The 25,742-nt window shown below is 47.8% G+C and overlaps 1 protein-coding gene across 4 annotated transcripts in view; it reads left to right on the forward strand.

Moving 5' to 3' along the window:
• CPPED1 (calcineurin like phosphoesterase domain containing 1) overlaps window positions 1-25,742 on the forward strand; it is a 99,628-nt gene that overhangs the window by 48,697 nt on the left and 25,189 nt on the right. For 3 of the 4 annotated variants that reach the window (XM_080829730.1, XM_080829732.1, XM_080829731.1), the window contains one exon: window positions 19,247-19,669. The exons of the other annotated variant lie outside the window; for it this stretch is intronic. In XM_080829730.1, the coding sequence (XP_080685856.1) occupies window positions 19,247-19,669 (423 nt within the window). The remainder of the gene's footprint in view (window positions 1-19,246; window positions 19,670-25,742) is intronic. 4 annotated transcript variants of the gene reach the window in all.

Here is a 25,742-nt window from a genome sequence, read left to right on the forward strand (position 1 = left end):
TCCTGCTGGGCAGGAAGCCCTCAGTCCCAGGACTCTGGGATCATGACCTGAGCCCAAGGCAGACGCTTAACTGACTGACCCAGGCAGGATCCCCTACATTTTTTAATTTTTAGAAAAATATATTTTGCATATTTTGTCAGAAGACATCATTTCCTCTTAAGTCAAGTGCATAATTCAGGGGCGCCTGGGTGGCTCAGTGGGTTAAGCCTCTGCCTTCAGCTCAGGTCAGGATCTCAGGGTCCTGGGATCAAGCCCCGCATCGGGCTCCCTGCTCCCCTCTCTGCCTATTTGTGATCTCTGTCAAATAAATAAATAAAACCTTTAAAAAAAAAAAAACCCAAAACCCACAAATGCATAATTCAGTAGTGATTTTTTTTTCCCCCAGCAACAGATCTGCAGGTGTCTTCCAGCTCTGTGTTATAGGAAGAACGGAGAACTGGTACCCTGTGTTCTCCTTCCAGTTCCAAGCGCTCACCTGGGACCGTTCATTTTCTTTCTCTGTATGTATATGAACCTGCGTGTGACTGCATGTGACTGTCAAAAAGCCTAAAATGCTTCTGGGGTTTGCACATGGCTGTTCCCAACACAGAAATCAACCGGGACTTGAGTTTGACAGTTTCTCCGCCGATGATTAACCGGCTTGTCTGTGCCCAGGAGGCCTGTTGGTCTTAGAACGGCGTGGTGTGCGGGAGTCCAGTCTGCAGGCCCACGACGGACGAAGCCTTGGCAGGAACTTGAGGACCCCCTCCCTGTCTTGCTGTGTGGTGCCTCGTGCTGTGAGGATGCCCAGGCTGCTCCAGGAGGCTGGTCTCTTAGAGACTCCGTGGCTGCCAACCAGCCTTGCACTCCTCTCTTGTGGGGAGGAGGAGGCCGCGGGTCTAGGGGTACAGGGGCTGCGGCCGGTGGTGTGATGAGGAGCACGGTCCGAGGCTGTCCTTGCACATTCCTTTATCCCTGCTTTTACCTCTGTGTCTGGCTCTTTCTAGAAAATTACTCGTAATGGAAGGGTACCGTTCCATGTCCGTGGCTTCGAGAACCACTTCCCACCAGTACATGCTTTATTGAAGGGTGGTGCGTGGATCACCTTGTGGACACCATGATGTGAGCCTTGGATTGCAAACACTTTCTTTTCTTTTCTTTTTTTTTTTTAAAGATTTTTATTTATTTATTTGATAGAGATTACAAGTAGGCAGAGAGGCAGGCAGAGAGAGAGAGGAGGAAGCAGGCTCCCCGCCGAGCAGATAGCCCGATGCAGGGTTCGATCCCAGGACCCTGGGATCATGACCCGAGCCGAAGGCAGAGGCTTTAACCCTCTGACCCACCCAGATGCCCCAGGATTGCTAACATTCTGTAGAGGAAGAATCACTCGAAACCTGACCCATCTGCTACCAGGCCTTCTACCTGCATCAGAGGCCACGTTCCCTGTTTATCATCGACGACCGTCAGTCATTCTTATTGTCACGGTGACTTTTCCTTGGTAGAACGAGATGCCAGCAATGTTTATATTTTAAAAAATGACCAGATCCTTCATTCCTGCGGCAGGTGTCCCCTGACAGTGAGAGGATGAATACCAGGAAGACAGAACATGATTTAGTTGTTCCTCCAGCCTTCCCCTTCTGCTGTTCTGTATCTAGCCACCACACCGGTAGCCTCGAGCCCCTTTGCTGCCCAGCTCCCGTGTCCCTTTTCTTCTCACCACCTGGCCAGCCGGGCAGCCTGGACAGCCCAACATGGTTCATAGAAATCTTCAGTAGGGTGGGGGGGGGGCTCTGCAGACTCCCCCTTTCATTCTTCCATCTTTCATTCTTTCGGGAAAAGTTGTGGCCAATACAAGCCTTGCAGCCAGTGGGGTGGGTTGAAACCTCCATCCTGACCGTGCCCGTCCCTGCTCAAAACCCTTCAGGGACCCCCCGTTGCTCTTAGAGTCCAGACCAGAGTGGGTGTCCAGGAGATGTTTGTTAAGCCAATGGGAAGAATACTGAGCCTAAGTCATTGCCCTGTTTCCTTTGTAGTTTTCTCTCTGGGTTACAATTCACTTCTTTTAATACACTAGCTGGAAGTTTCCAGACACCGAGGGCCAAGATCTAGAGGTATTTAAACCTTCTCCTCATGTGGGGAGAATGCTAAGCAGTATTTGCTTGTGCTGCACCCAATTTTCAGACCTTTGCTGGCATCGGGGTTGGTTTTCTGAAGGTCCAAGCCACCTTAGACTTAACAGGGACCCCCCCACCCCCCACCCCATATGCCCAGCTCACTGCAGCAAAGTCAGAACGCCGGCAGCAAGCTCAGGCACACTGCAAGGGCCCAGGACGTCTCGTGTCCCAGATGCCAGGTGCTCTGGTCCCCTAGGGCCTAAATACTGCCGGTTAGGATATCCAGGCCTACATCTCCCCCACTACTGGGGGCAGTTTCATCTACATGTGACTTCCTTTCCTCGGTGGGGCTCCACGGAGGGGCGGGTCCCTTTTAAGTCTGTTGTAGGACCCGTTCCTCAGCCCATGAGCACAGCTTCTGGACAGAGAGAGACTTCCCACTGTGCCTCTGCAAACACACCATGTTCTCTTCCATTCCTTTACTAACATAACTAATATTTATATAGGGCTTGCTGTGTGCCAGGCATTGTTCTAAGTGCTTTGCAAAGATGAAGTCACTCCATCTTCATAACGACCCTGTAGAGCAGGCAGTATAATTATACATATTGTTTCACCATGTGCAATTCATCTTTGGGGAAGGGGCACCTGGATCTTGGTACAAACTGCTTTACAGTCAGTGCCTGCTCGTTCTGTCTCTTTGCCCAAGGGATGGAAAGGGAAAAATAGTATTTGTTCAGTGGAGTGTGCTAGAGGGGCAGATTTTCAGGCCCTTGAAAAGGAGGTGCTCCCCGGGTCCCCCAGACGTCCATATACTTGCAATGGCAGCGACCGACGTCTCCCCAGCTGTCCCTCCCGACAACATTCCCCGCTTCTCTACCTGTTGGCGGGGCTCACCCCATTTCCTGTCCTGCATCTTCCTGCCTTGCCTGGTGTCTGAAGCCTGGTGGCGGGCAGGGGAGAGCAGTTGAGCACAAGGTAGGACAGAGGAACCCTTTAGTTTCTGGCCCTGGGCGATCTCTGCTTTGAGGCTGTCTCTTGCTTCGCAGTCTTCGTGGCGTGCCCACCAGGGTTTGTGATCCCCTGTGTTCAGCCCTACCACCTCATCCGCTCTGATGACGGGGCCTCGTGAGAACCCCGTAGCCACTCGGAGGGGATGGACTACATTCTAGACATGGAAATACCTTTGGGACAGGAAAGTGATTTTCTTAATTACAAAAATTATTGTGTAATAGTTTATATGGGTTATGGAATTGCTGTTTTACAGTGACCCAGAATAGTGCTGTGATTTAAAGTCTTGCTTCTCTGGTTCAGTTTTTCATCTTTGTCAACATTATAGAGGCATGCAGATTGGTGAATCAGGTCATTGTACACAGACTGTTATGAGAAGGGGCAGCTCACGGCGCTTCACCTGGCCGTGGCTCCCTTCCCAGCAACAGCACTCGTCAGTGATTTTGGCTAATGATGTTGATAACCACTCTGTAGTTCTAAATAACATGCTTATGTTACCATTTCTGGATCTGCCCTTTGTTATTTATTGAATCTGCATCTTCATTAAATTTTAATTTTAGTTGTATCAGTATTTGGTATTTATAATAGTTCATCTTTTTATGCATTACCTTAAACATTATTCACAACAAGCCACGTTTGTATGTCATGATGATTTTCCCCGCAGATTCTTTTTGTGTTTTTTAAAAAAACTGTCTTAGGGTGCCTGGGTGGCTCAGTTGTTGGGCGTCTGCCTTTGGCTTAGGTCATGATCCCAGGGTCCTGGGATTGAGCCCCGCATTGGGCTCCCTGCTCTGCAGGAAGCCTGCTCCTCCCTCTCCCACTCCCCCTGCTTGTATTCCCTCTCTCTCTCTGTCAAATAAATAAAATCTTTAAAAAAAATTAACTGCCTTAATTTTTATTTTAAAGATTTTATTTTATTTTTTTAAAGTAATCTCTACACCCAAGATGGGGTTCAAACTTACAACCCTGACATCAAGAGTCATATGATTTACCTACTGAGATAGCCAGGTGTTCCAAAATGTCTTAATTTTTTAAAAATTTTATTTATTTATTGAGAGTGAGTGAGCAAGAGAGCATGAGTGGGGTGCAGGGGCAGAGGGAGAGGGAGAAGCAGACTCCCCATTGAGCAGGGAGCCCGATGCAGGGCTCGATCCCAGGACCCCAAGAGCGTGACCTGAGCTGAAGGCAGACACTTAACTGGCTGAGCCATCCAGGGGCCCCTTAATTTTTTAAATGTACTAACTCAACCTCAGGTGAAAGTGCACAGATTTCCTGTCAGTAAATTTAAAAATATTGGGCACTCTGTCAGCTTCAGCTTTTTGAGTTCTGTCTAGGACAAAGTTCTCTGTTTTGTGTCTGGTTCCTCTAAGCCCGAAGACAGCTACTGTCTTGAGATTTCTCCCCTCATTCTAGAAACTGACTACCTTCACCTCTCTCATGTTGGGCCCTGTTTCCTTCCTTGTTGGGTGGGTGACAGGCTCTTGTAGCTTCTGGAGAAGAATTTATATTTGAAATACCTTCATTGTAGCCTCACATTAATTGGAGATTGTGGTAGTTCAGCTGGGTATAGAATGTTAGGTAAGGAGTCGTTTTTCTCTCAGCATTTTGAAAGCTCAGCTTCCTTGCCTTTGCCCATCCTGTATGGATTTTAAGAGGTTCAGTTCCCCTCTGATTCTTTTTTTTTTTTTTTTTAAAGATTTTATTTATTTATTTGACAGACAGAGATCACAAGTAGGCAGAGAGGCAGGCAGAGAGAGAGGAGGAAGCAGGCTCCCTGCTGAGCAGAGAGCCTGATGCGGGACTCGATCCCAGGACCCTGGAACCATGACCTGAGCCGAAGGCAGAGGCTTTAACCCACTGAGCCACCCAGGCGCCCTCCCCTCTGATTCTTGATCCCTTATATGAAAGCGGATATATGTAGGATCTTTCCTTGGTATTCAGGGTTCTGGATATAACTGTGTGATATACTGTGGCGTGAATCCGCTTTATTTACTTATTTAAAGTCATGGCCTTTGGTTCTGAAATATTGTTGAATTATTTCAGTGATGATTTTCCTCCTGAGATTTTTTTTCTATACTCTCTGGTACTTATGTTCTTCAGATGTTAGACTTCCTATACTGGCCCTCAAATATTGTCTCCTCCCCACCACCAATGTCTTTGCTTACTCTACTTTCTGAGGTATTTCTTCAACTTTATCTAAAGCCTTCTGTTGAGATTTTTATTTCCGCTACCATAGTTGTAATTTTCAGGAGCTGTTTTGGTCATTACTCCTGTAATTGTTTGATGGGGATACAATATCTTTTCCTTCCCTGAGAATAGTGAAGATGTTTTTTTCTTTCCTTCTCCAAGTAGTATCTGTTTTCCCCTGTTTTGATTGTTTGGGGTGTCTTTTTTTTTTTTTTTCTCTGTAATGACACTTTATTTTTTCTTTTCTTTTTTTAAAAATTATGTTATGTTAGTAGTTAGATACAGTACATCATTAGTTTTTGGTGTAGTGTTCCACGATTCATTGTTTGCATATAACACCCAGTGCTCCATGGATTCCATGCCCTCCTTGATACCCATCACCGGTTGAACCCATCCTCCCATGCCCTCCCCTCTAAAACCCTGTTTGTTTCTCAGAGTCCACAGTCTCTCATGGTTCATCCCCCCCGCCAAATTTCCCCCTTCATTTTCCCTCCCTTCTCCTTATGTCCTCTGTGCTATTCTTTATGTTCTACAAGTAAGTGAAACCATATGATAATTGTCTTTCCCTGCTTGACTTATTTCACTTATCATAATCCTCTCCAGTCCCATCCATGCTGATGCAAAAGTTGGGTATTCATCTTTCTGATGGCTGAGTAATAGTCCATTGTATGTATGGACCACATCTTCTTCATCCATTCGTCTGTTGAAGGGCATCTCGGTTCTTCCCACCATTTGGCTGTTGTAGACATTGCTACTATGAATATTGGAGTACATGTACCCCTTCTTTTCACTACATCTGTATCTTTGGGGAAGATACCCAGTAGTGCAATTGCTGGGTCATAGGGTTGCTCTATTTTTAACTTTTTGAGGAATCTCCATACTGTTTTCCAGAGTGGCTGTACCAGCTTGCATTCCCACCAACAGGGTAAGAGGGTTCCCCTTTCTCCACAGCCTGTCCAGTTGGGGTGTCTTTCATATTGGCTGTGTATAATGATCCCTGGCTGCCCATGCCTGTTTGAGTACATCACACATGCAACAGCAGTGCAGCCCTGAAAAGCTGAATGGACCCTTTGGGGCTGGGTTTGTGTCCTATGATCTTTACCATAGGGTGGCAAAGCCCCCCACCCAACTTCCCCAAAACCAGTGTCTGTAGGTCTTTTCTCTCAGGCTCTCAGGTGCCCCATGGTAAATTCTTTCTGACTCTTGCTTGGCGGGGGGGGGGTCCCACCTGGCCACTCTCATTCTTAGGGCACATGGAGGAAAAAGGCTCTGTTCACAAAATTAGGGTCAAAGCTTTTATCTTAATGTTCCCGCCTTCACTATGGTACCCCTTCTCCCAGCTGTACCTGTTGGCTCTCAGAATCCTATTTACTCTTTACAAAAACTGAAGCCTCCCCACCCCCCCATCTACCAAAGTATGAAGGGCAGTGGTCCAGCCCTGGGGGATTTCGGGGCATCTTTGTACTCTGGCTCTCTTTTACTGTCATTTCCAAGGATGCCTGTTACTACACATTCTTGAGCCTTCAGAGTATCTCTAATACAAATCTGATTCTTCTCCCCTTGCATTTATTTTCCTTTACGTCTTTTTTAAAATTGAGGTACAATGTAAAAAAAAAAAAAATGCAGTTATTCAGAGGCAAAGAGCTTGAACAGGCAAATCCAACCTTAACCACTCCTCACATCAGGATAGAGAACATTTGCCACCTGCCAGGAAGCTCCCTCGTGCTTCTTCTCCATCAGAAACCTGTCTGTGTACCCCAGTTGGTTTTGCCCGTCCTTGGAATTCGTAACAGTGAGGTCGCACAGCAAGTGCTCTTCTGGCTTCCTGTGCTGTGCGTAATATCTGCAATTCCTCTACCTTACGCCCTTTGTTACTGCGCCACGGTATCCCGCCTAATGATTATATCACAATATACCCACCCATTTTGCTACTGGTGGGTATCCGGGTCTTTGCTCTTCAGGGACTCCTACGAATAACGCTGCTATGAACGCCCTTAACTCGTGTCTTCGTTAGACCGGTGCACTCCCTTCTTCAGGGACAGGCCTGGGAGTGGAATTGCTCGGTCGTCAGGAAAATGGAGGTTGAGCTTCGGTAAATCTTTCCAGAAGGTTTTCCGTAGGGTTGCACCAAGCCAGTTGCTCTCTTAACTTTTCCCACTTTGAGCTGATTATTTAACTTTCTGAGTGAGCTTAGCCCCCTGTCCACCTGCCCTCCGGGTTCCACATTTCTGTGGCTGTTCTTCCTCTCCTCTTACTTAGTCCTAGAGCGTTTACTGTCTTTGCAGAACGGTGTGTGGAAGGAACAGAGCAAAGTATGTGTTTCTGGTCCACCACCTTTAGCTCTTAGGGCTTAAAGATGGCTTTTAGCTCTCAGTCTCACCAAACGTGATCACTCTCGTGTTTTCTCTGAGTCCTTTCTGCCAAAAGGTTTGAGAAAAGCAAGGTTTTATTGCTCTCAGCCTTTCATAGCTACCCCAGACATTGTATTCTGCATTCTCATTTCCAGCAAAATGACAAGACGATTCTGATTCCGTGTCCAGGCCAATCTAAATACCCTAACATTTACCCTTGTAGGTTCCCAAGCCTGTGTTCCAGGTGTTCCCCACGCCCCGGCACTTGCTCAGCATTTCGGTCTAGAAGCACAGTGGAACCCTGGCTTGCAAATTAGATTGTTTCCCCCGAAGAACTGAGGATGCGTGTTGGCTCCCCACCCCCGGGGCTCCTTCTGGGGCCTCCTTCCAGTGCAGCAATGACAATAGGCAGGGTGGGGATGACGCTGAGGAGTCCCGCACACCTTCTTTGCGCCCAGTGGTGGTGACCATGCCCGCGGACAGGATGGCAGCATCTCAATGCCTGAGACGCTTTTGAGCTCCCAGACCTTGACTGTCCCGTCCGTTTACCGCTCAGGCCCTTGCGCAGCAGAGCTGACCCTTTATCCTCTCCTTACCCCCTTTACCTAACCTTCGTGCATCACAGAACCAGCAAGGCCATAGTTCACATCATTTGATGTGGTTTTACTCATTAGAAGAGCATTAGCATGAGGAGGGGCCCCAGTGTCCTGGCCAGGCAGGTCAACTGGTCATGTAGCGGGGGTTTCGTACAGTAACAGGTGCATTGGGATGCAGTAATGCCTATGCTTAGCACATGGTAAGAATTCCGTGAGTGATAGTGGACATCATATTTATTATTTCTTCTCATAGAGTGAGCTTCTGAGTCTCCTAGGAGAGTTACTTGCTTCACTTGGTCAAACTCGAACTGTGACCTTGGCTGACCTCACTCTTTCTTCGGGGTCCCAAGAATATATTCAGCCTGAAGACCTTTCATCTTATTTCGTCTGCTTCTTCATCTATCAGAGATGTGTTACCCCAAAGCCCACTCATTTAGTACATTTTTCTTCTATTAATGTAACAAATAATATCTCTAAGTATAGATAACCACATAATTATTCCTCTGCCGAACCTCTATGGAGATGCATTAGTGTCCTCATTAGTTCACATCATACATTCCTCTCTTCTAGTATATTAAATTCCCTTGCAATCATTGTTACCTATGGCTATAAATAATGGTTAGGTTCTTGTGCTAACTGGTAGCAGCATTTTTGAAAGGAAGGAAAGACCCAGAAACTGACAACACTAACAGAAATCCCAAATATTTTGCTGGGAAGGTAAACATTGCAGGTGGGAAGGGAAGCATGATTGTCACTTTTGCGGAGTTCAGTGAGTACGTTCATCTGTGTTGGGGATTAACTAGGTTACTGTGGCCCTCAGATCTCATCGGCAGTTACATATAATGTTATTTCTGTGGCAAATCCTAGTTGCAGTCCAAGCAGCTCATGTACAAACCAGCTTTTGCACAATACATTTGCAAAGTGAAAACTGTCCTTGAAGTTTAAAAATTGTTATAACTCTCATGTCTTTCCCCCTTGAAAAAAAAAATTACAGCTGGATGCTAGTAGGGGGATGATTTATCAAGCAGCAGACCTTTGTGGGTGAATGTATCTGTATTGTAATGTTTTTAAGTACAGTATTGGGATGAACTCGGAAAGTATAAAGCGTCGTCTTTATCAAGGAGCTGACGTCACTCTGCCCGAGTGGAAGGCTTGAATACCAATCCCCGCTCCAGTTGTGGTGACCTCCCTGATGCCTTTGGCAGCTCTGATGATTTGGTCCAAGAGTCTGCTGCTGTGTCCCCCCTCTTACCACCGGCTGGAATGCCTGTTGGCGTGATTGCTCCGGATACATGTCAGGAAGTCGAGAACTCCCTGATATCTGACACACTTTTGAATGTCCTAACTGTACCTCCTAAACCCAGGGGTCGTGTTGTTTCATGTCACAAGGCTCTGAGAGTTCTTTGCTCCTTGTCGTCCGTCAGTGGTTCCCTGACCGGTCCTGATGGGTCCTGATGGGTTCTGGGATGGTGGTCCGTGGCATCGAGTGGAGGTGTCCTCCCTCTCCCAGCACCGGCAGAAGCTTGGGTACGCATTTGAAGCTCCGTGAAGAAGCAACCATGTTTGTCCCCTTCAGCATGCTACCCCAGGTACCCGGCCCCATACGTGGGACATCATCATTTTCATTTTCCATTCATTGAAAATAGAGCAAGTTGCTGCTGCTGCTTTATACCTGGGCAGATTACATCAGCACCTCATTAGGTACGAAGTGTCATGGCGACAGGACGGTGGTCGTGTTGCGGTCCTTACGTTGGTGCCCTGACAGATAGAAACTCACTCATGGTGGTGCGGGGCATGTTCATAACTGTTGCCCGAAAGAGCACGGCTGGTTGGTCACAGAGTGAGGCTTCAGAGTCTCCCCCTCCCCAAATCCTTATTGGGAACACCCCCCAGACCAGATCCCAGTTCTCAGACCAGCCCTCCAGGGTGGAGCCCGGGGCTCCGTGCAGCTTGCGCTGGGTCCCCCTATCCCCGCTCATTTGCCTTGGACCACAGTAAGCCCTGGTGTGCCCATCTGTAAACCGTGGTAACAGAGCAATTAACTGATGCTCTGTGAATCCAAAATAGCATGCCACAAAAAAAAAAAAGAAAGAAGGAAAGAAAAGCCTCTTTGTGCTTTAGCTTTGAAGTCATATACATCCCTTCAAATTAAACATTTGTCAGGAATCATGTCGTTTTAGAGCTGGTGATAGTGGTGGCGAGTAAATGCGGAACTCTGGATGCTCTTGCGTAGTTGGGGACACTTGAGCTAGCAGGCTGAAATCCTTCCCCATCACACCCTGGTTCACCCTCCTCTCCTGCCCCGGCCTCAGCTGGGGAGGTCCCTGGGTTTGCGAGCAGCTGCTCAGCATGTGCTTGTCGGAGCGCCACACTGATTTTGTTCTCTTCACCGCTGCCTGGTGGGACCGGGAAGTCCCCTCGAGGTCCCCCAAAGTGAGCAGCCCATTCAGTCACCGGACGGGCTCTATGCCGGCTAAGGTTGCCCCGCTACTTATTTTACATTTTCCTGGCGGTGGTGGAGTGTATTATCATCAGCTCTCATTTAAGTCTTTGTGCCTCCACGGACCAGAGAACGTGGAAGTCTTGTTTTGTGTAAGCAACGTCCTTCCTTGTCGGTTTGCTACAGAGAGCGTTGGTTTGCTTCTTGGGGGAAAAAAAAAAGGAAATCTTCTTGCTGAATCAGTAAAGAGATTCATAGCACGGTTGAAATCTATGCACAGCATCTGTTATTCAGATAGCTTCCACAGAGAAGAGAAGATTTTGAGAAGGTCCCCGAGGTGGACGGTTCTCACCAGTCGTTTCTGGATGGAATTCTGCCGTCACTGCGTTTTGCTGGCCGGGATGGGGATGGTTGAAGGGGAACAGAAACACGTGGGTTCCCTGTTTGTTTCTTGTTCTGTTTTTTTTTCTTATTGTAGCCGGGTTATAATCTTCAAGGCTTGGAGGCAGCTTCTGTTCTCCTTAATCCCCAAAGGGGAAAACAAAATAGGTCTATTGTGGTGTTTTGTGCTTGGCAGGTAAGCACTCCGCTTCCGTGGTATGTGCCTGCACTTCTGGCTGAGAGACGGACTCAAAGGGAAGCCCCGTGATATTTTCCCTTCCGAAGATGGAGCCCGAATCTGTTGAAGTTTAGGAGTTCTCTGTATATTCCGAATGTTAATGCTTTACCTGATGTGGGATTTGTAAGTATTTTCTCCCACTCTGTGGTTGATACTCACGTCTTACAATGCACAAAAATTCTTAACTGGCGTGAAGTCCATTTTGTCTTTTTGTCTGCCTGTATCTCTATCAGTACAGCATGTTTTATATTGAAACAGAGTTTTCAATTTTTACTTCTAATCTGTTTGTTCCCCAGTCTTTTCCATGTCAGTAAATGACATGACTAACCTCCCAGCTCCTGAGACCTGGAGAATGATTTTCTTTCTTTCATTCTTTCTTTTTTTAAAGATTTTATTTATTTATTTATTTGATAGAGAGAGAGAGATCACAAGTAGGCAGAGAGGCAGGCAGAGAGAGAGAGAGGGGAAATCAGGCTCCCCACCAAGCAGAGAGCCTGATGCGGGGCTCGATCCCAGGACCCTGGGATCATGACCGAGCCAAAGGCAGAGGCTTAACCCACTGAGCCACCCAGGTGCCCTTTGAGAATGATTCTCAAGTCCTTCCTCTCTGTTTCTACTCCCTAAGCATCTTTCAAATATTTCTCCTTATACCTCCAAATCTCCATTGCTAGTCTGTAGAAATATAATTTTTATATATTGACCTTGCGTCCAGCAGCTAAGTCAATCCCCCTTATTAGTCTAGAAACTTTTTTTTAAAAAATAGATTTGGGGGGGGGTTTCTATGAAGACAGTCATGTCTTCTGAGAGCAGGCAGTTTTATTTTTTTTTATTTTTTTTTTTTTAAAGATTTTATTTCTTTATTTGACAGACATAGATCACAAGTAGGCAGAGAGGCAGGCAGAGAGAGAGAGGGGAGGAAGCAGGCTCCCTGCTGAGCAGAGAGCCCGATGCGGGGCTCGATCCCAGGACCCTGGGATCATGACCTGAGCCGAAGGCAGAGGCTTTAACCCACTGAGCCACCCAGGCGCCCCCAGGCAGTTTTATTTTCTCTTTTCCAGTCTGTGCGCTTCTTTTCTTGCCTTACTGCAATGGCCACAACTTCTGGTGTGGTGTTGAATGCAAATGGTAGAGCAGACATCCTTGCTCTGTCCTCACTCCTGGGGGAAATGCATTCAGTCTTTCACCACGGAGCGTGACGTTAGCTACCAGGTTTTTGTGGATGTACTTTATCTGGTGAAGCATGTTTACTTCTCTTCCAAGTTTGCTAAGAGATTTTATCTAACAACATATTTTAATGCTGTTCTCAAAACAAGAACCATCCCTGCCTTAATACATATTAATAGTGATAGGTTACGCATTCCGTGGTATCCCATCTTATTCAAAATTCAAAATTAATGAATGATATAAATAACTATTTTGTAATTCTCTCGATAATGTTTGTTACCTCCTGGATTTATCTTAAACTCCTCGTGTTTTCAAATTTTTAAAAAATATGTACTTTGAACATGTCACAGCTTTCTACCCTGCCCCCCCCCCCCTAATCCCATCCAGACTTCTCATCAGTCAGCAGGTGTGTGCAGACTTCAGGGTCCATGTTTTCTCAGTACTCACTTTTCTGCAGATGCCCTTCCTCCACCTTGGAGACCTGCCCAGAGCAGTCCTCCTCCTCTCATCTTTTTTTTTTTATTATTTGTAGTTAACATGCAATGTTATGTTAGTTTCAGGTATACAGTATAGTAATTCAACAGTTCTGTTCATTTCTCAGTGCTCAACATGATAAGTGTGTTCATATTCCCTTTATCTGTTTCACCCTTTTCCCCACCAGCCTCCCCTCAGCAACCACCAGTTCTCTGTATTTAAGAGTATGGTTTTTTACTTGTCTCTCTCTTTATTTGTTCACTTATTTTCTTAAATTCCACATATGAGTGAAATCATATGGTATATGTCTTTGATTGACTGGCTTCATTCACTTAGCATAATACCCTCTGGGCCCACCCATGTCGTTGCAAATGCCAAGATTTCATTCTTTTTTATGGCTGAGTAATATTCCTGTGTGTGTGTCTGTGTGTGTGCGCACGTGCGTGCGCAGCACATCTTTTTTTTTTTTTTTATCCATTCATCAGTCAGTGGACACTTGGGTTGCTTTCATATCTTGGCTACTGTAAATAATGCTACAATAAAGCTAGGGGTGCATATATCTTTTTGAATTACTGTTTTCTTTGGATAAATTCCCAGTAGTGGAATTATTAGATGGTGTGGTATTTCTATTTTTAATTTTCTGAGGAACCTCCAGACTGTTTTCCATGGTGTCTGCACCAGTTGCATTCCCACCAACAGTGCAGGAGAGTTTCTTTCTCTCCATATCCTCACCAATACTTGCTATTGCTTGTCTTTTTTATTTTAGCCATTCTGACAGGTGTAAAGTGGTAGTTCATTGTGGTTTTGATGTGCATTTCCCTGATGATAGTGATGCTGAGCATCTTTTCATGTGTCTGTTGGTCATCTGGATGTCTTCTTTGGAAGAATGCCTGTTCATGTCCTCTGCCCATTTTGAATTGAATTATTTGGAGGGTTTTTATTTTATTTATTTATTTATTTATTTGTCAGAGAGAGAGAGAGAGAGAGAGAGATCACCCACAAGCAGGCAGAGTGGCAGGCAGAGGTGGAGAGAGAAGTAGGCTCCCTGCAGAGCAAGGAGCCTGATGCGGGACTCTATCCCAGGAACCCTGGGATCATAGCCTGAGCCAAAGGCAGCGGCTTGACTGACTGAGCCACCCAGGCATCCCTGGAGGGGTTTTTTGGTGTTGTATAAGTTCTTCATATAATTTTGGATCTTAACCCGTTATCAGATATGTCATTTGCAAGTATCTTCTCCCTTTTTGTAGATCGCCTTTTTGTTTTGTTGATGGTTTCCTTCACTGCGCAAAGGGTCTTTATTTTGATGTGGTCCCGATAGTTTAATTTTGCTTTCTGTATCTCTTGCCTAGGGAGACATATCCAGAAAAATGTTTCTATGGCCAATGTAAAAAAAAAAAATTACTGCTTTTGCTCTCTTCTAGGATTTTTATGGTTTCAGGTCTCACACTTAGGTCTTTAATCCATTTTGGGCTCATATTTATGTTTGGTGTAAGAAACAGGTGTAGTTTCATTCTTTGGCAAGTAGCTGTCCAGTTTCTCCAACATGATTTGTTGAAAAGACTGTCTTTTTCCCATTGTATATTCCTTCCTTCTTTATCATAGATTAGTTGACCATAGAAGTATGTGTTTATTTCTGGGTTTTCTGTTCTGTCCCATTAATCTATGTGTCTGTTTTGGGGTCAGTTCCATACTGTTTTGATCACTACAGCTCTGTAATATAACTTGAAGTCCGAGATTGTGATGCCTCCAGCTTTGTTCTTATTTCTCAAAATTGCTTTGGCTCTTCAGGGTGTTTTGTAGATCCATACAAAGTTTAGGAGTATTTGTTCTAATTCTGTGAAGTTCGCACAAACAAATGGAAAGATATACCATGCTCATGGATTGGAAGAACCAATATTGTTAACATGTCCACACTCCTCAAAGCAATCTACAGATTTAATGAAATCCCTATCAAAATACCAACATTTTTCACAGAACTAGGACATATAATCCTAAAATTCTAATGGATTCACCTTCTCTCTTCTGAGTCGTTTCTTGCAGTTTTTCTTCCTTCACCAAAGTCTCTTCTCTTCTTTCCCTGCCTCTCTTTCTGTCTTTCCTGTAAAGTGCAGAGCCCCACTCGATCCATAAGAAACTCATGGAGACTCTCTGTCCTTGGCCAAGTTAACATTGTTTCTATTCCTGATGCTAGGTAGGTTTGGCTTTAGACTTTGCTATAATATTATGACTTCCTTAGGAAGCTGTGCTAAGGTGTACTATGAACTATGCTAATAATACTAAGGGATTATTGATACTCTGACCCTAAAGAAATTCTGATCTATACAAATGAAAGTGTGTTGAAAATAATGCAAATGTTTTCCTTAAACTTGGCTTTCTGCAGTTGAGAAGTTACTCCTTCACTTTTAAATTCTTACCTAAAAATTATTTATATTCCTGGGGAATGTTTTCTTTCCTTCAGAAATGATTTATTGATTGCTGTGTGTGTACTATGAGTCACCGGTCAAAAAAGGGAGAATTCAGTACATTCAGGTGTGGGGGTGGAGGGAAGACAGCTAACATTTTTGCATTCCTGTTCATACCGAACTCTGGAAATCATTATCTTGGTATGAATCCTGACAGTTGCCCTCTGAGATATGGAGCCTATCATCCTTATCGCACGCATGATGAGACCGAGGCTCAGAGGAACTAAGGGACTCACCAAGGTCACATGGCCTGTAAGGCGCAAGAAGCAAGGACCAAGCCCAGGTGTCCTAGACTCCCCCTCCACACCATGCCTCCACGTGGGGGGTTCAGAAAGTTCTAGAAAAGCCTCAGAAGAGAGGCTGATATTTGACTGAGGGGACCTAGGAAAGCCATGGGTTTCATCTTTTTTTTTTTTTTAAACAGGTTATTAGGGGATATTTGTGATTTTCCCCAAAGCAGGATCCCTCTGAAGTTTGGAAACAAACATCCTATTACTGTGTGTAATTCACAATTCCACCCTGTAGCTTGCTTGTAGACAAGGTCTCCTTTCCGAGTTTTGAGTAAGCCTTTCTTTTAAGATGCTTTTTCTAGATGGTCATTAGCTAATTGAATGTTCTTTATGTCTGCTCAGTCAGTATATGAAGCGTCATGGTAAAATGCCCTCTGAAAATCAGGAATGGGAGATGCCGTGCACCCCACTGTGTTGTAAACCCATGTCCTGTGGATCAGGACAGCTGAGAGGAGTCACCCAGGAAGCTAGGACCTTAGTTTGTGGCCAGGACACTGGAATGAGAGGCAGCAGTCTGAGCTGGAACAGTGAGTTCAAATCCTGACGCCCCCACTGGCTGTCAGACTGATTAATATGGGTACAGCTCTTAGAACAGTGCGGCCCATGGTAAGTGCCAGGTTAGTGTTGGCTGCTCCCAAGTAGATATGAATGGAAAGACGGGAACATTGGTGGCAACTTTGGGGTTTTTAGAACACTGGTTAAGGAAAGTAGTGATGAATTAACCTTGGTTTATGGAGTCCCTTTGAAATGGTTTATCATGCTCAAGGCCATAAAGAATTCATCCTCCCTGTTTGTTGACATGGGAAAAGACCTAGCCAGCGGGGTCTTAGAGGGGATAAGATAAGTCAACACAGATGCCCACAGTCTGGGCCGTCCCAGACCAGCGAGGAGGCAGACACTGGAGGTGGGCAAATGGCCAGCACCACCAGGGAAGGGGTTCATGGTTCCTCGTGCCAGGCCAGACCTGCCCTGCCTCTCCCCTCAGGAGCTCTTCCTGAGTCAGCTGGCTGACACCTTTTCCAGATTCCACTCATGTGAGATACTGAGATCACTTGGAAATGCAGCTTCTTGACTGACCTCCTGAATCTTCTTTAAACCTCAGGAGCCTGAGGCTAAAATCCCCTTTTTAAACAAACAAACCAAAAAGCAACAAAAAAACACCTTTAAAAATAATGGAAATAGGGATGCCTGGGTGGCTCAGTCGGTTAAGCCACTGCCTTCGGCTCGGGTCCCGATCCCAGGGTGTTGGGATCGAGTCCTGCCTCGGGTTCCTTGCTCGGCAGGGAGCCTGCTTCTCTCTCTGCCCCTGCCTGCTTCTCTGCCTGCTTGTGCTCTGTCTCTCTCTCTCTCTCTCTCTGACAAATAAACAAATAAATAAAATCTTTAAAAAAAAACAATGGAAATATTATATAAGTTTGGAAAAAGGAAGGAACTTTTAAAATGTAGTATAAAGGGTTTTAAAGTGAATGTGGAAGTACCCCTCTGATAACCAGAGTTATCATTCTCTTTTTGTGTCTGGAGAAGTTATATTCACAGTATATGAATATCTGTAAGCCTTTTAAAAATTTACATGTGATTTTTTTTCCTCCATGTCTTACCTTTTCAACTTAGTGTATTGATTTTTCTAGAGTATTGGTGTAGATCTACCTCTTTCTTTTCTTTTTATTTATTGATTCTATTAGAATGAATTATAAAACTATTTCTGTGGTAGGGAAATTCTGACCTCTTACCTAATACCATAGCAAAAAGTAAAATGCACACCAAACTTGGCATAATTCCAAGGAGAAATGGATCTGTTCACAGTTACAGTGGGGACTTAACCAAGGCTCCCTGAAACAGACCTGGGTCAGCAGGCCACCAGCAAGGACAAGTGACACGGGAGACCTGAGTCGCACCGTACGCAGGCGGGACGGAGGGAAGATGCAGGGGTACATCAGACATCAGAGACTGCACATTTCTCTACAGGCTCATGCAGGCCATTTAGAAGAACAGAGAGGGGCAGAGACTTGGCTGTAAAGGAGATCTGGCCCCTGCTGGTTTCTTCCACTTCTAAGTTCTGAAAGAGTTTTGTCTCTCGCCTCTGTTTCTTTCCTGAGTTGGTTCTGCCCGTTCCTGCTTCATGCCCGCCTGTTTTAGGACCATCTCGACTGAATGCCCATCTGCGTTAGGTCTTCCTCGTTACTACAGTTGTTCCATAAGGACCTTTTTTGTCGTCTTTTACATTCGTGGCGGACGCAGACTGTTAGGTATAATGTTCGTCTGCTCATGGCAAGGTTTTTCAGGTGAGTTTTCATCCTCCCGAGGGAAGCGGGGCTGCTCTCCTCTCTTGTCCTTTTCCTTATGGCGTCCGTGCATAATGTTGAACGTGTTCCTCGGGACTGACGTGGTGCGGGAATCCTGTCGTTTCCCCACCTTGCGTTTGTCAGTAATGCTCCGTTAGCGTCTGATACGTACATGTGCTGCCCTCGTTTGCTGGATCGGTCGGTTATCTGACTCCCCGGCTGGGAGGGAAGGGTCTGTGTGTCTGGCTCGCCGCTGGCCCCAGTAACGAAATCACTGCCTTAGACATAGTCAGGACTCAATAAATATTTGTTGGGTAAATTAGCACAGAGGAGCTCAAAAAGCAAAACAAAGGCCAAAAAACCAGATTTGGAATTGAAGTGATCGTTTCAGATCCCATCCATTCAAGTTTTAATAAGTTATCTCCATACTGAAGCCTGTGTGTCTGGAGTGTGGGGGGTTGTGGGGAGACACACTTAATATTAAGACATGGAGCTCTTGCATTTTTACACACCGTTACTGGAATACAAAGTACCTCTTCCCCTGTGTCGGCCGGGGCGGGGGAGATTTGGCAAGGTGCACGTGCCAGTCGATCTGGCCCTTCAGATTCTAAGAATTTTCCCCGTAAGGGTGCTCACACGGTCTGCAAGGCCATAGGTATGGTAAGAATAGAGGCACCTGGGTGGCTCAGTGGGTTAAAGCCTCTGCCTTAGGCTCAGGCCATTGTCCCAGGGTCCCTGGGATCGAGCCCCACATCGGGCTCTCTGCTCAGCAGGGAGCCTGCTTCCCCCTCTCTTTCTGCCTGCCTCTCTGCCTACTTGTGATCTCTGTCAAATAAATAAATAAAAGCTTTAAAAAAAAAAAAAGAGTAACTATAATAGCAGTTGGTTTGGGACCGGTGTTCAAAGCCAGGTCCATACACGATAGGGATGTGTATGATGACCCACTGAGATGGGACAGAAAAGCGGCAACTGTATATTTATTTTTCATCTGCATAAAAGAAAGGAAGCCTCGCTGACATTTAGTGTTAGAGTAACTCCGTATCACCACTCGGTCAGTACCACCGGGTCAAATGGCCACTCGGACACTGAATTTCCAAGGCATCCTGAGGGAAGGGGGACAGACAGAGGCTCCCACCGAAGTTACTCATTTGCTTTTAACGCACAGCTGCCGTTTGCAGTTTCCACGCATGGGTTCAGTTTCTAGACTGCGCTCTCTTACCTTACATTGGTGAGCGTGCAGGTAACCCCGGCCATCTCAGCCGTGACCCTCCCTCTTGCAGGGATGCCCTGGCGGAAGGAGCAGACCGCGGACCTGCAGCGGGTGCTGGCGCGCGTGGACCGTGACATCCCGCTGGTGCTGGTCAGCGGCAACCACGACGTGGGCAACACCCCTACGCCCGAGACCGTGGCAGAGTTCCAGCGGACCTGGGGGGACGACTATTTCAGCTTCTGGGTCGGGGGTGTCCTGTTCCTCGTCCTCAACTCCCAGTTCTGGTACGATGCCTCCCGATGCCCCGCCCTAAAGCAGGCGCAGGACCAGTGGCTGGACCAGCAGCTGAGCGTCGCAGGCCGGCGCCATTGCCAGCACGCCGTCGTCTTCCAGCACATCCCGCTCTTCCTCCGCAGCATCGACGAGGAGGACGACTACTTCAACCTCACCAAGTCCGTGCGGAAGGAGGTGGCCAACAAGCTCACCAGAGCAGGTAGAGACCCGGGGCCCCAGGGGCTGGCTGGGAGGGCCTTCTGGAGGGGAGGCTTCCAGATCCTTCTTCCACCTCCTGCAGCCTGGCCAAGGGTAGAGAAGATGGGGATTTGGACCGAACTGGGTTCTGTCCCCAGCCCCGCCCCCCCCCTCCCCCCCGGACAGTGTGGTCTTGGGCAAGCCGCCTAGCCCTCCCAGCCTCAGTGTACTCATCTGTAAAGTGGGAGTAGCAGTAGGAGCTCTCACATAGAGTGGTCGTTAGCATTAAAGGAGGGGGGCCTGCAGATCATTACAGTAGCCCCTGGCCTACCAAGTAGTGAAGTTGTGGCAGCTGCTGGCAGCTGAGGACGGGGTCCTGAGGATATGCAGTTAACGGGGGGTAGCGGGGGTCTGACTGCTGTGTACTGACCCCGGGAGAAGGGGTGATGCCAGGGGTATCTGTTCTCATACTGCTGGGAAGCAGGCACTTGGTCGACGGCAGGTGACCTTTAAGAGCTAGGCTTTCCACCACTGTTGGATGTAACCCTGGGAGGTCCTGGGACATGCAGGTCCTGGAGGCACCTCCTTGGTTTTCCCGGGATGAGGACTGAATTCTCTTCCAAAGCCAGGAGTTTAACCCACAGTCAGGTATCAGCTAATCACATGTTTGACATAAGCGTGTGCACACATGCATGCACACACACACACACACACGCGCGCGCACACTCACGATGGCGTACTGGTCTGCACACCCTCCAGCTCCCTTCCTGGCCGCCCTGCCATGTCACTCTCATGAGAAATGGGTCTTTCTCAGCTGACTCCGTGCATGGCCAGTGACTTGGCAGGATTCCAGTTCTGACAACTGTTGTGTCTCTTGTTTTGGTTTTAGTGCCTCCTTTCAGATCTTTCCAGAGTGTACTTCCTCATACGCTTCTAACATTTAAATACATCAGTTTATTTGTTAGGAGATAGGGAGAGGGAGGTGGCGGCCGACCTGGTAGCAAGCTTTCATTTAAAAAAAAAAGTCTTGACACTCTTCTTTTCATCCTCGAGCGTTCAGTGTGTTCGCATTTACTTGTGAAATGTACAATAGGCCCTTTTGTATTTGTGAGACATTTTACAAAAAGCTTGCATAATTGGAGACATTTTCCAACTGTTCCATGGAGATGAAGTTGGGAAACTTCTATTGAGGTCTTTGAAATTTCGTGCCATGCTTGAGTTGGTGCACAAAACCGTTTCGATGACAAGGAAATGAAGTGTCAGGATGGCGTCAGTGCCACCGTGGAGACTAGTTGTAACAGAATAATGCCAGAGAGAACATTTAATGCCGATGAAATGAGTCCTTTCATATCAAATGTTAAGTGATGCAGATACCATCCCGGTGACTGCTCTTTGTTCTTGTCTCCTGCCAGCCACCTTCTCGAGTGGCACGTGGTTCTGGGTTTCCCCTTGTCGGAGGAGCACATGCAGCCCACAGGCACCTCCAAATACGGAGACCTGTAGGCACATATAAAGAGAGAGCCCACAGCCCTAATAGGGCAGCCCCTCGGGGGACGCCCGCTGCCCACCCACCAGGGACCTGGCCTTGTATCTGGGATGTGCCAGCCCTGTCCCCGTCAGGCTCAGGACGGACTCGTCCGCACACCCAGAGCCGGCTTGTGTCTTGGGAGCTGGGCTCAGCCCGCGGATGCATCTCCACCACCAGGAGGCCCAGTGCCTGGAGCAAGACTGGGACCCTGCCCTCAGCCCCAGCGGCAGAGTCTCTCCTCGGGCAGAGCAGCCTGGGAAGCCAAGCGGTGATCAGGAGCTCGCTTGCTCAGCGTGAGACAGAGGGGGGGAGCTGGCGGTCTCGTGCCGCGCTCCGTGGCACCAGGCTCCGGAACACTGGCGGAGCCATCTCCAGGAGGGCCTCCTTGCCCAGGATGCTCTGATATTTCTAGTGCCTTTAACATCTCTCGGGACTGTCTGCTTCTTGGGGCCACCTTCTGGGTCATCACGGCAGCTCCACAATGCCCCTCCCTTCTGGGGTCCCCCCACCGCCAGGACGAGGCCAGCCCCCCACTCTCCCCCTGGTCTCCGCCTCCTCCATTTCACCTAGGCTGGGTACTGAACTCCGGCACCTTCCGTAGGAGCGGCCCACAGCCCCACCCCGTTCTTCTTCAGCTTCCCTTTATCCCGGCGGACTTGTTCGCGTTGACCCACCTCGGCCGCCCACTAGGCTCGGCTCCTGGAGCGTGGGGGTGCTGCTGTGGTCAGCCCTGCGTTCAGGACACCTGGCTCGGGCCTTAGCTCATCGTCAGCTTCATCGGTGTTTGTGGAGCGGGTGAAGGACTGACACGGCCCTTTTATCGGTGGAGCATCAGACCAGGTCCGTGCTCTCACGGGGCTCCCAGGCCAAGTTTTCCAAGGTGCGCTCCAAGTCCCGCAGCACCCAAGCCCCTCGTTCTTGGGTAAAGTCACTTGTGTGCCTCTGCCCTGATCGGCGTGCTGGCTGTCCAGGTTCACACAACAGCCTGTTCTCTCTTCCCACGCGGCCCCCCCTCTATACCCACCACGCACTTTCACGTAGGAGAAGGCATTCTCGTGCTCTCTGGCCTCAGCGTCTTCATCTGAGCCTGCTTAACCAGGCCGTAGCAGAGAGATGGGTGCCCTTCCTGCTGTCGCCTGTCAGTTTTAGTGGCTTCTCAAACCAGGCCCTTTGCTCTGTGGCCTTTCGGACCCAGAACGGACCAAGGGCAACGTTGGGAAGAGATCAGAGACCAGATGTGGACCAGCTCAGCGGCAGGCTGAGCGACCTGCTTGTTTTGGCAGCCGGGGTAGGTGGGCTGTCGGGAATATACACTCCCTTGACTCAGTAACGTAGGCGATTGCTCGGGTGACAGAGTGTAATTCTCGGACTCGTTTGGGAAAGCCAAAAGTTCCAGTGACATTCTGTAAAATTCATTAGCAAAGGACCAGGATAAAACCGGGTGATGCCGCTGCTTCGTGCTGCCGCCAGCGTCTCCCCCAACAGCTCTGTGAGTCCCCAGTCCTGCTCCAGTCTCATTTATCTCCTCGTGCTAAAACGCCAGCGCTCAGAAATATGTCAAAAGCTCATCAGAATATCAGGGTAGCTTTTAATTATGATAATTGTGTTGTTATAAAATATCCTTTTAAAGAGTACATCCCTCCACAAACCACCGTGGAGGTAAAACCCAGCTTCCTTCCAGCAAGCTTCATGAATAATTCTGAATCATCGTGTGGGATGAATAAATGATTTAATAACGAGCATCAACAATCATCTCTCATTGTTGCATTAATTTTTCAAACGGGAGGAGGTAAATGAGGAGGAGGGTGTTACCGTACAAACGGGCCGCTCTGTGCATGGGGACGCATTCTATGAATCGGAGCCCGTGAACTTCCCTGGTCAGGTTTCCCTAGAAACAGACGCATTCTGTTTTCGCTTGTGAACCTCGGTGAGAAACCGTGTTTGTGTGCTACAAAGGCATCGTCGGTCGTCAACGGACATAAACAGTCATCAGGGCAGGACAGGCGTGCAGATGCTGTACCCCTTCTCGTCGCTCTTCCTTTCCTCTGCCCGAGGATAATCAATTTCATCACATCCACGGGATGTAGAAATTGGTCTTCCCCTTAATTCACCTGATACCTAGTTGAGTTGCAAAGACAGATAGTAGATAATGAAATCGTGGCTGAACCTGGCCATTGTCTCTCGTCCCTCAAGCCTCTTTCAGCAAAAGGTTAATATGTGACCCAGTTAATACGGATTCCAATTTAAAAACTCAATCTTGAAAAACAAAAGTCTGCCTCTTTAACGGACCCCATCTCCCTTGACGTCTTGATACCTTTTTCCATTCTCGACACAGAGATGAGAACCGTGTAGTCGGGAGCCCAGAGCGAATTTGGCAATTACGGTAACTTCCAATACGTTGATCTTTCCTACAAAAGTTAATGAGCAATTTCACAGAAATAGCTTCATCTCCGGTATTGATGCTTGAAAACAAAAAACAAAAAACAGCTAGAGAGAAAGAGATCTTAGCCCGTGGTTATGGTTTTAGAATGTCAAAGTTTAAAAGAACAAAAAAGTCAGGTTTTCAGGGTCCACTTTATAGGAAAAATAAAACCTCAGGTCCTACTCTAATGTCTCACTGAGTTGTATTGAAATTATTTGTTTATATCCTGATTCCTCTAAGAGACACAGCCCCAGCTTCCTTGGCCTCTGTGAGCCCAGCCCCTTGCCAAGACTGTCGTGTAGTAGTCCCATCAATAAATAAATGTTGGTTAAGTGGGATGGAATTAAATTTGATTTACATACTTACCAGCAGAATCATTGGTAAGGTCTGGATTACCTGTGGATTGGTGATTGCCAACTGGCTTTTGGATAGGAAACGTATCACCTAGAGCGGTGGTCGAGAACCGTTTTCTGCGAAGGGTCACACAGTGAACAGGGTGAGCTGTGGGCTCCGTAGCGACCACTGAGCTCTGCCATTGGAAGGCGGAGGCAGTTACAGACACATGTAAGCAAACCGGCATGGCTGTGTTCCAGCAAAACTCTATTTACAAAAGCAGGCGTGGGCCCGCAGACCCTACTTTTCCTGCCCTTGGCTTAGAAATGTCTTCCTGTTGCCATGCAACGCCTGTGCCCTCCCCTGAAACCCTGTCCACACCGTGCGTGTGTCTCCCTCCAGCGTGTTCCCGGTGACCCCGCGGCGGCAGCTGCCTGACTTACTGAGGGCTCTGCCCAGAGCAAGCCTCGGGTTCCTCAGTAGAGGGTACGCCTGGGAGAGGCACGTTCCCCTGGAGGCCCATGACACGACGTGGGGGTATGGGGTGGGAGGGGATAAGGGGGCGCTTAGAATCTAATACTTAAAATCTCACCCTAAGATCTATTTTCTACATGCGTTAGAAAAAAATGTAAGTAGCTCTTCAAGTCGAAGAAAAATACTCAGGAAATGATAGCACTGGCAGCCTGTGGGCGAGGCAGAAGTCGTGGCGCAGGGGGACATGCGGGCGGGCGGGAGGGCTGAGGCCCTGTCACATCACGGCGCAGCAGGCAGGCCTGGGCTGCAGGCAGACCTGGTTCAGATCCCTTGGTGCCGCTCCCCCGGCCAGTGACCTCGCAGAAGCTGCTCAGCATCTCTCTGCCGTAGTTTTCTCACTTGTTCCGTGGGGCGTCTGGTCCCAGCCTCATAGGGATGGCGTGAGAAGCAAACACAGTAAGGCGGGGACGTGGGGTGTGCTCCGGGCAGGGTTGGTGGTCGTTAGATGACCCCGTTGTCGGATCATGAGCCCACGGCAGGCAGATCTGCTTTACGCGGGTCTGGCTTTCTCCTCCCCGAAGCCCTTCTCCACCCCGGGGCACCGGCAGGAGGGGCAGCGTCTTCTCAAAAGGGGATGCGCCAGAATTTCCAAGCAAGGGGAGGCATGTCCGCTAACGGGCGTTTGGAAGTCGAGAAAGAAAGGAGTTAGCAAACCGCAGGAAGTGAAGCCAGACAGAACATCTCTTAGCTCCTGGGATGTGCTGGGAGACAGACTGTGTCTCAAGGAGTCTGAGATTTTTCAGCGCGGATGAGGAATACACGTTATTTTTAGTTGTATCAAAAGAGGGTACTAGTTTAAAAGGGGGCGAGTGCTCAACTAGATGGAAAATTCCTGTGGAATTTGGTGACAGCTTTTGACTCCTCATTACTTTTTCTTAACCGCAGAGCACGCGAGATCGTGTGTTGGGAAACACACCAGTAAGGGCATAATTGCAGTCCAGCTTTCTGAAGCTAGCCAGTGTGTCTGCGAGACAGTGGCGGTCGTCTTATGATGCCCTCTGTTTGAAGATTTTTTTTAATTTATTGAGAGAGTAAGAGAGACAGAGCACGAGCCCTTGAGCAGAGGGAGGGGTGGAGGGAGAGAGAGAGAGAATCTCAAGCAGACTGTGCTAAGCGCGGAGCCCGATGCAGGACTCGATCTCACGACTGTGAGATCACGACCTGAGCCGAAATCAAGAGTCACATGCTCAACGGCTGAGCCACCCCGATGCCCCCCGATGCGCTCTGTTTAAAATGCATTTTAAAAAACTATCTTAGTGGTTGTTTTTCAACCAACTC

This window comes from Martes martes, assembly GCF_963455335.1.
Source record: "Martes martes genome assembly, chromosome: 18".
In the NCBI taxonomy this organism is placed as follows: Eukaryota; Metazoa; Chordata; class Mammalia; order Carnivora; family Mustelidae; genus Martes; species Martes martes.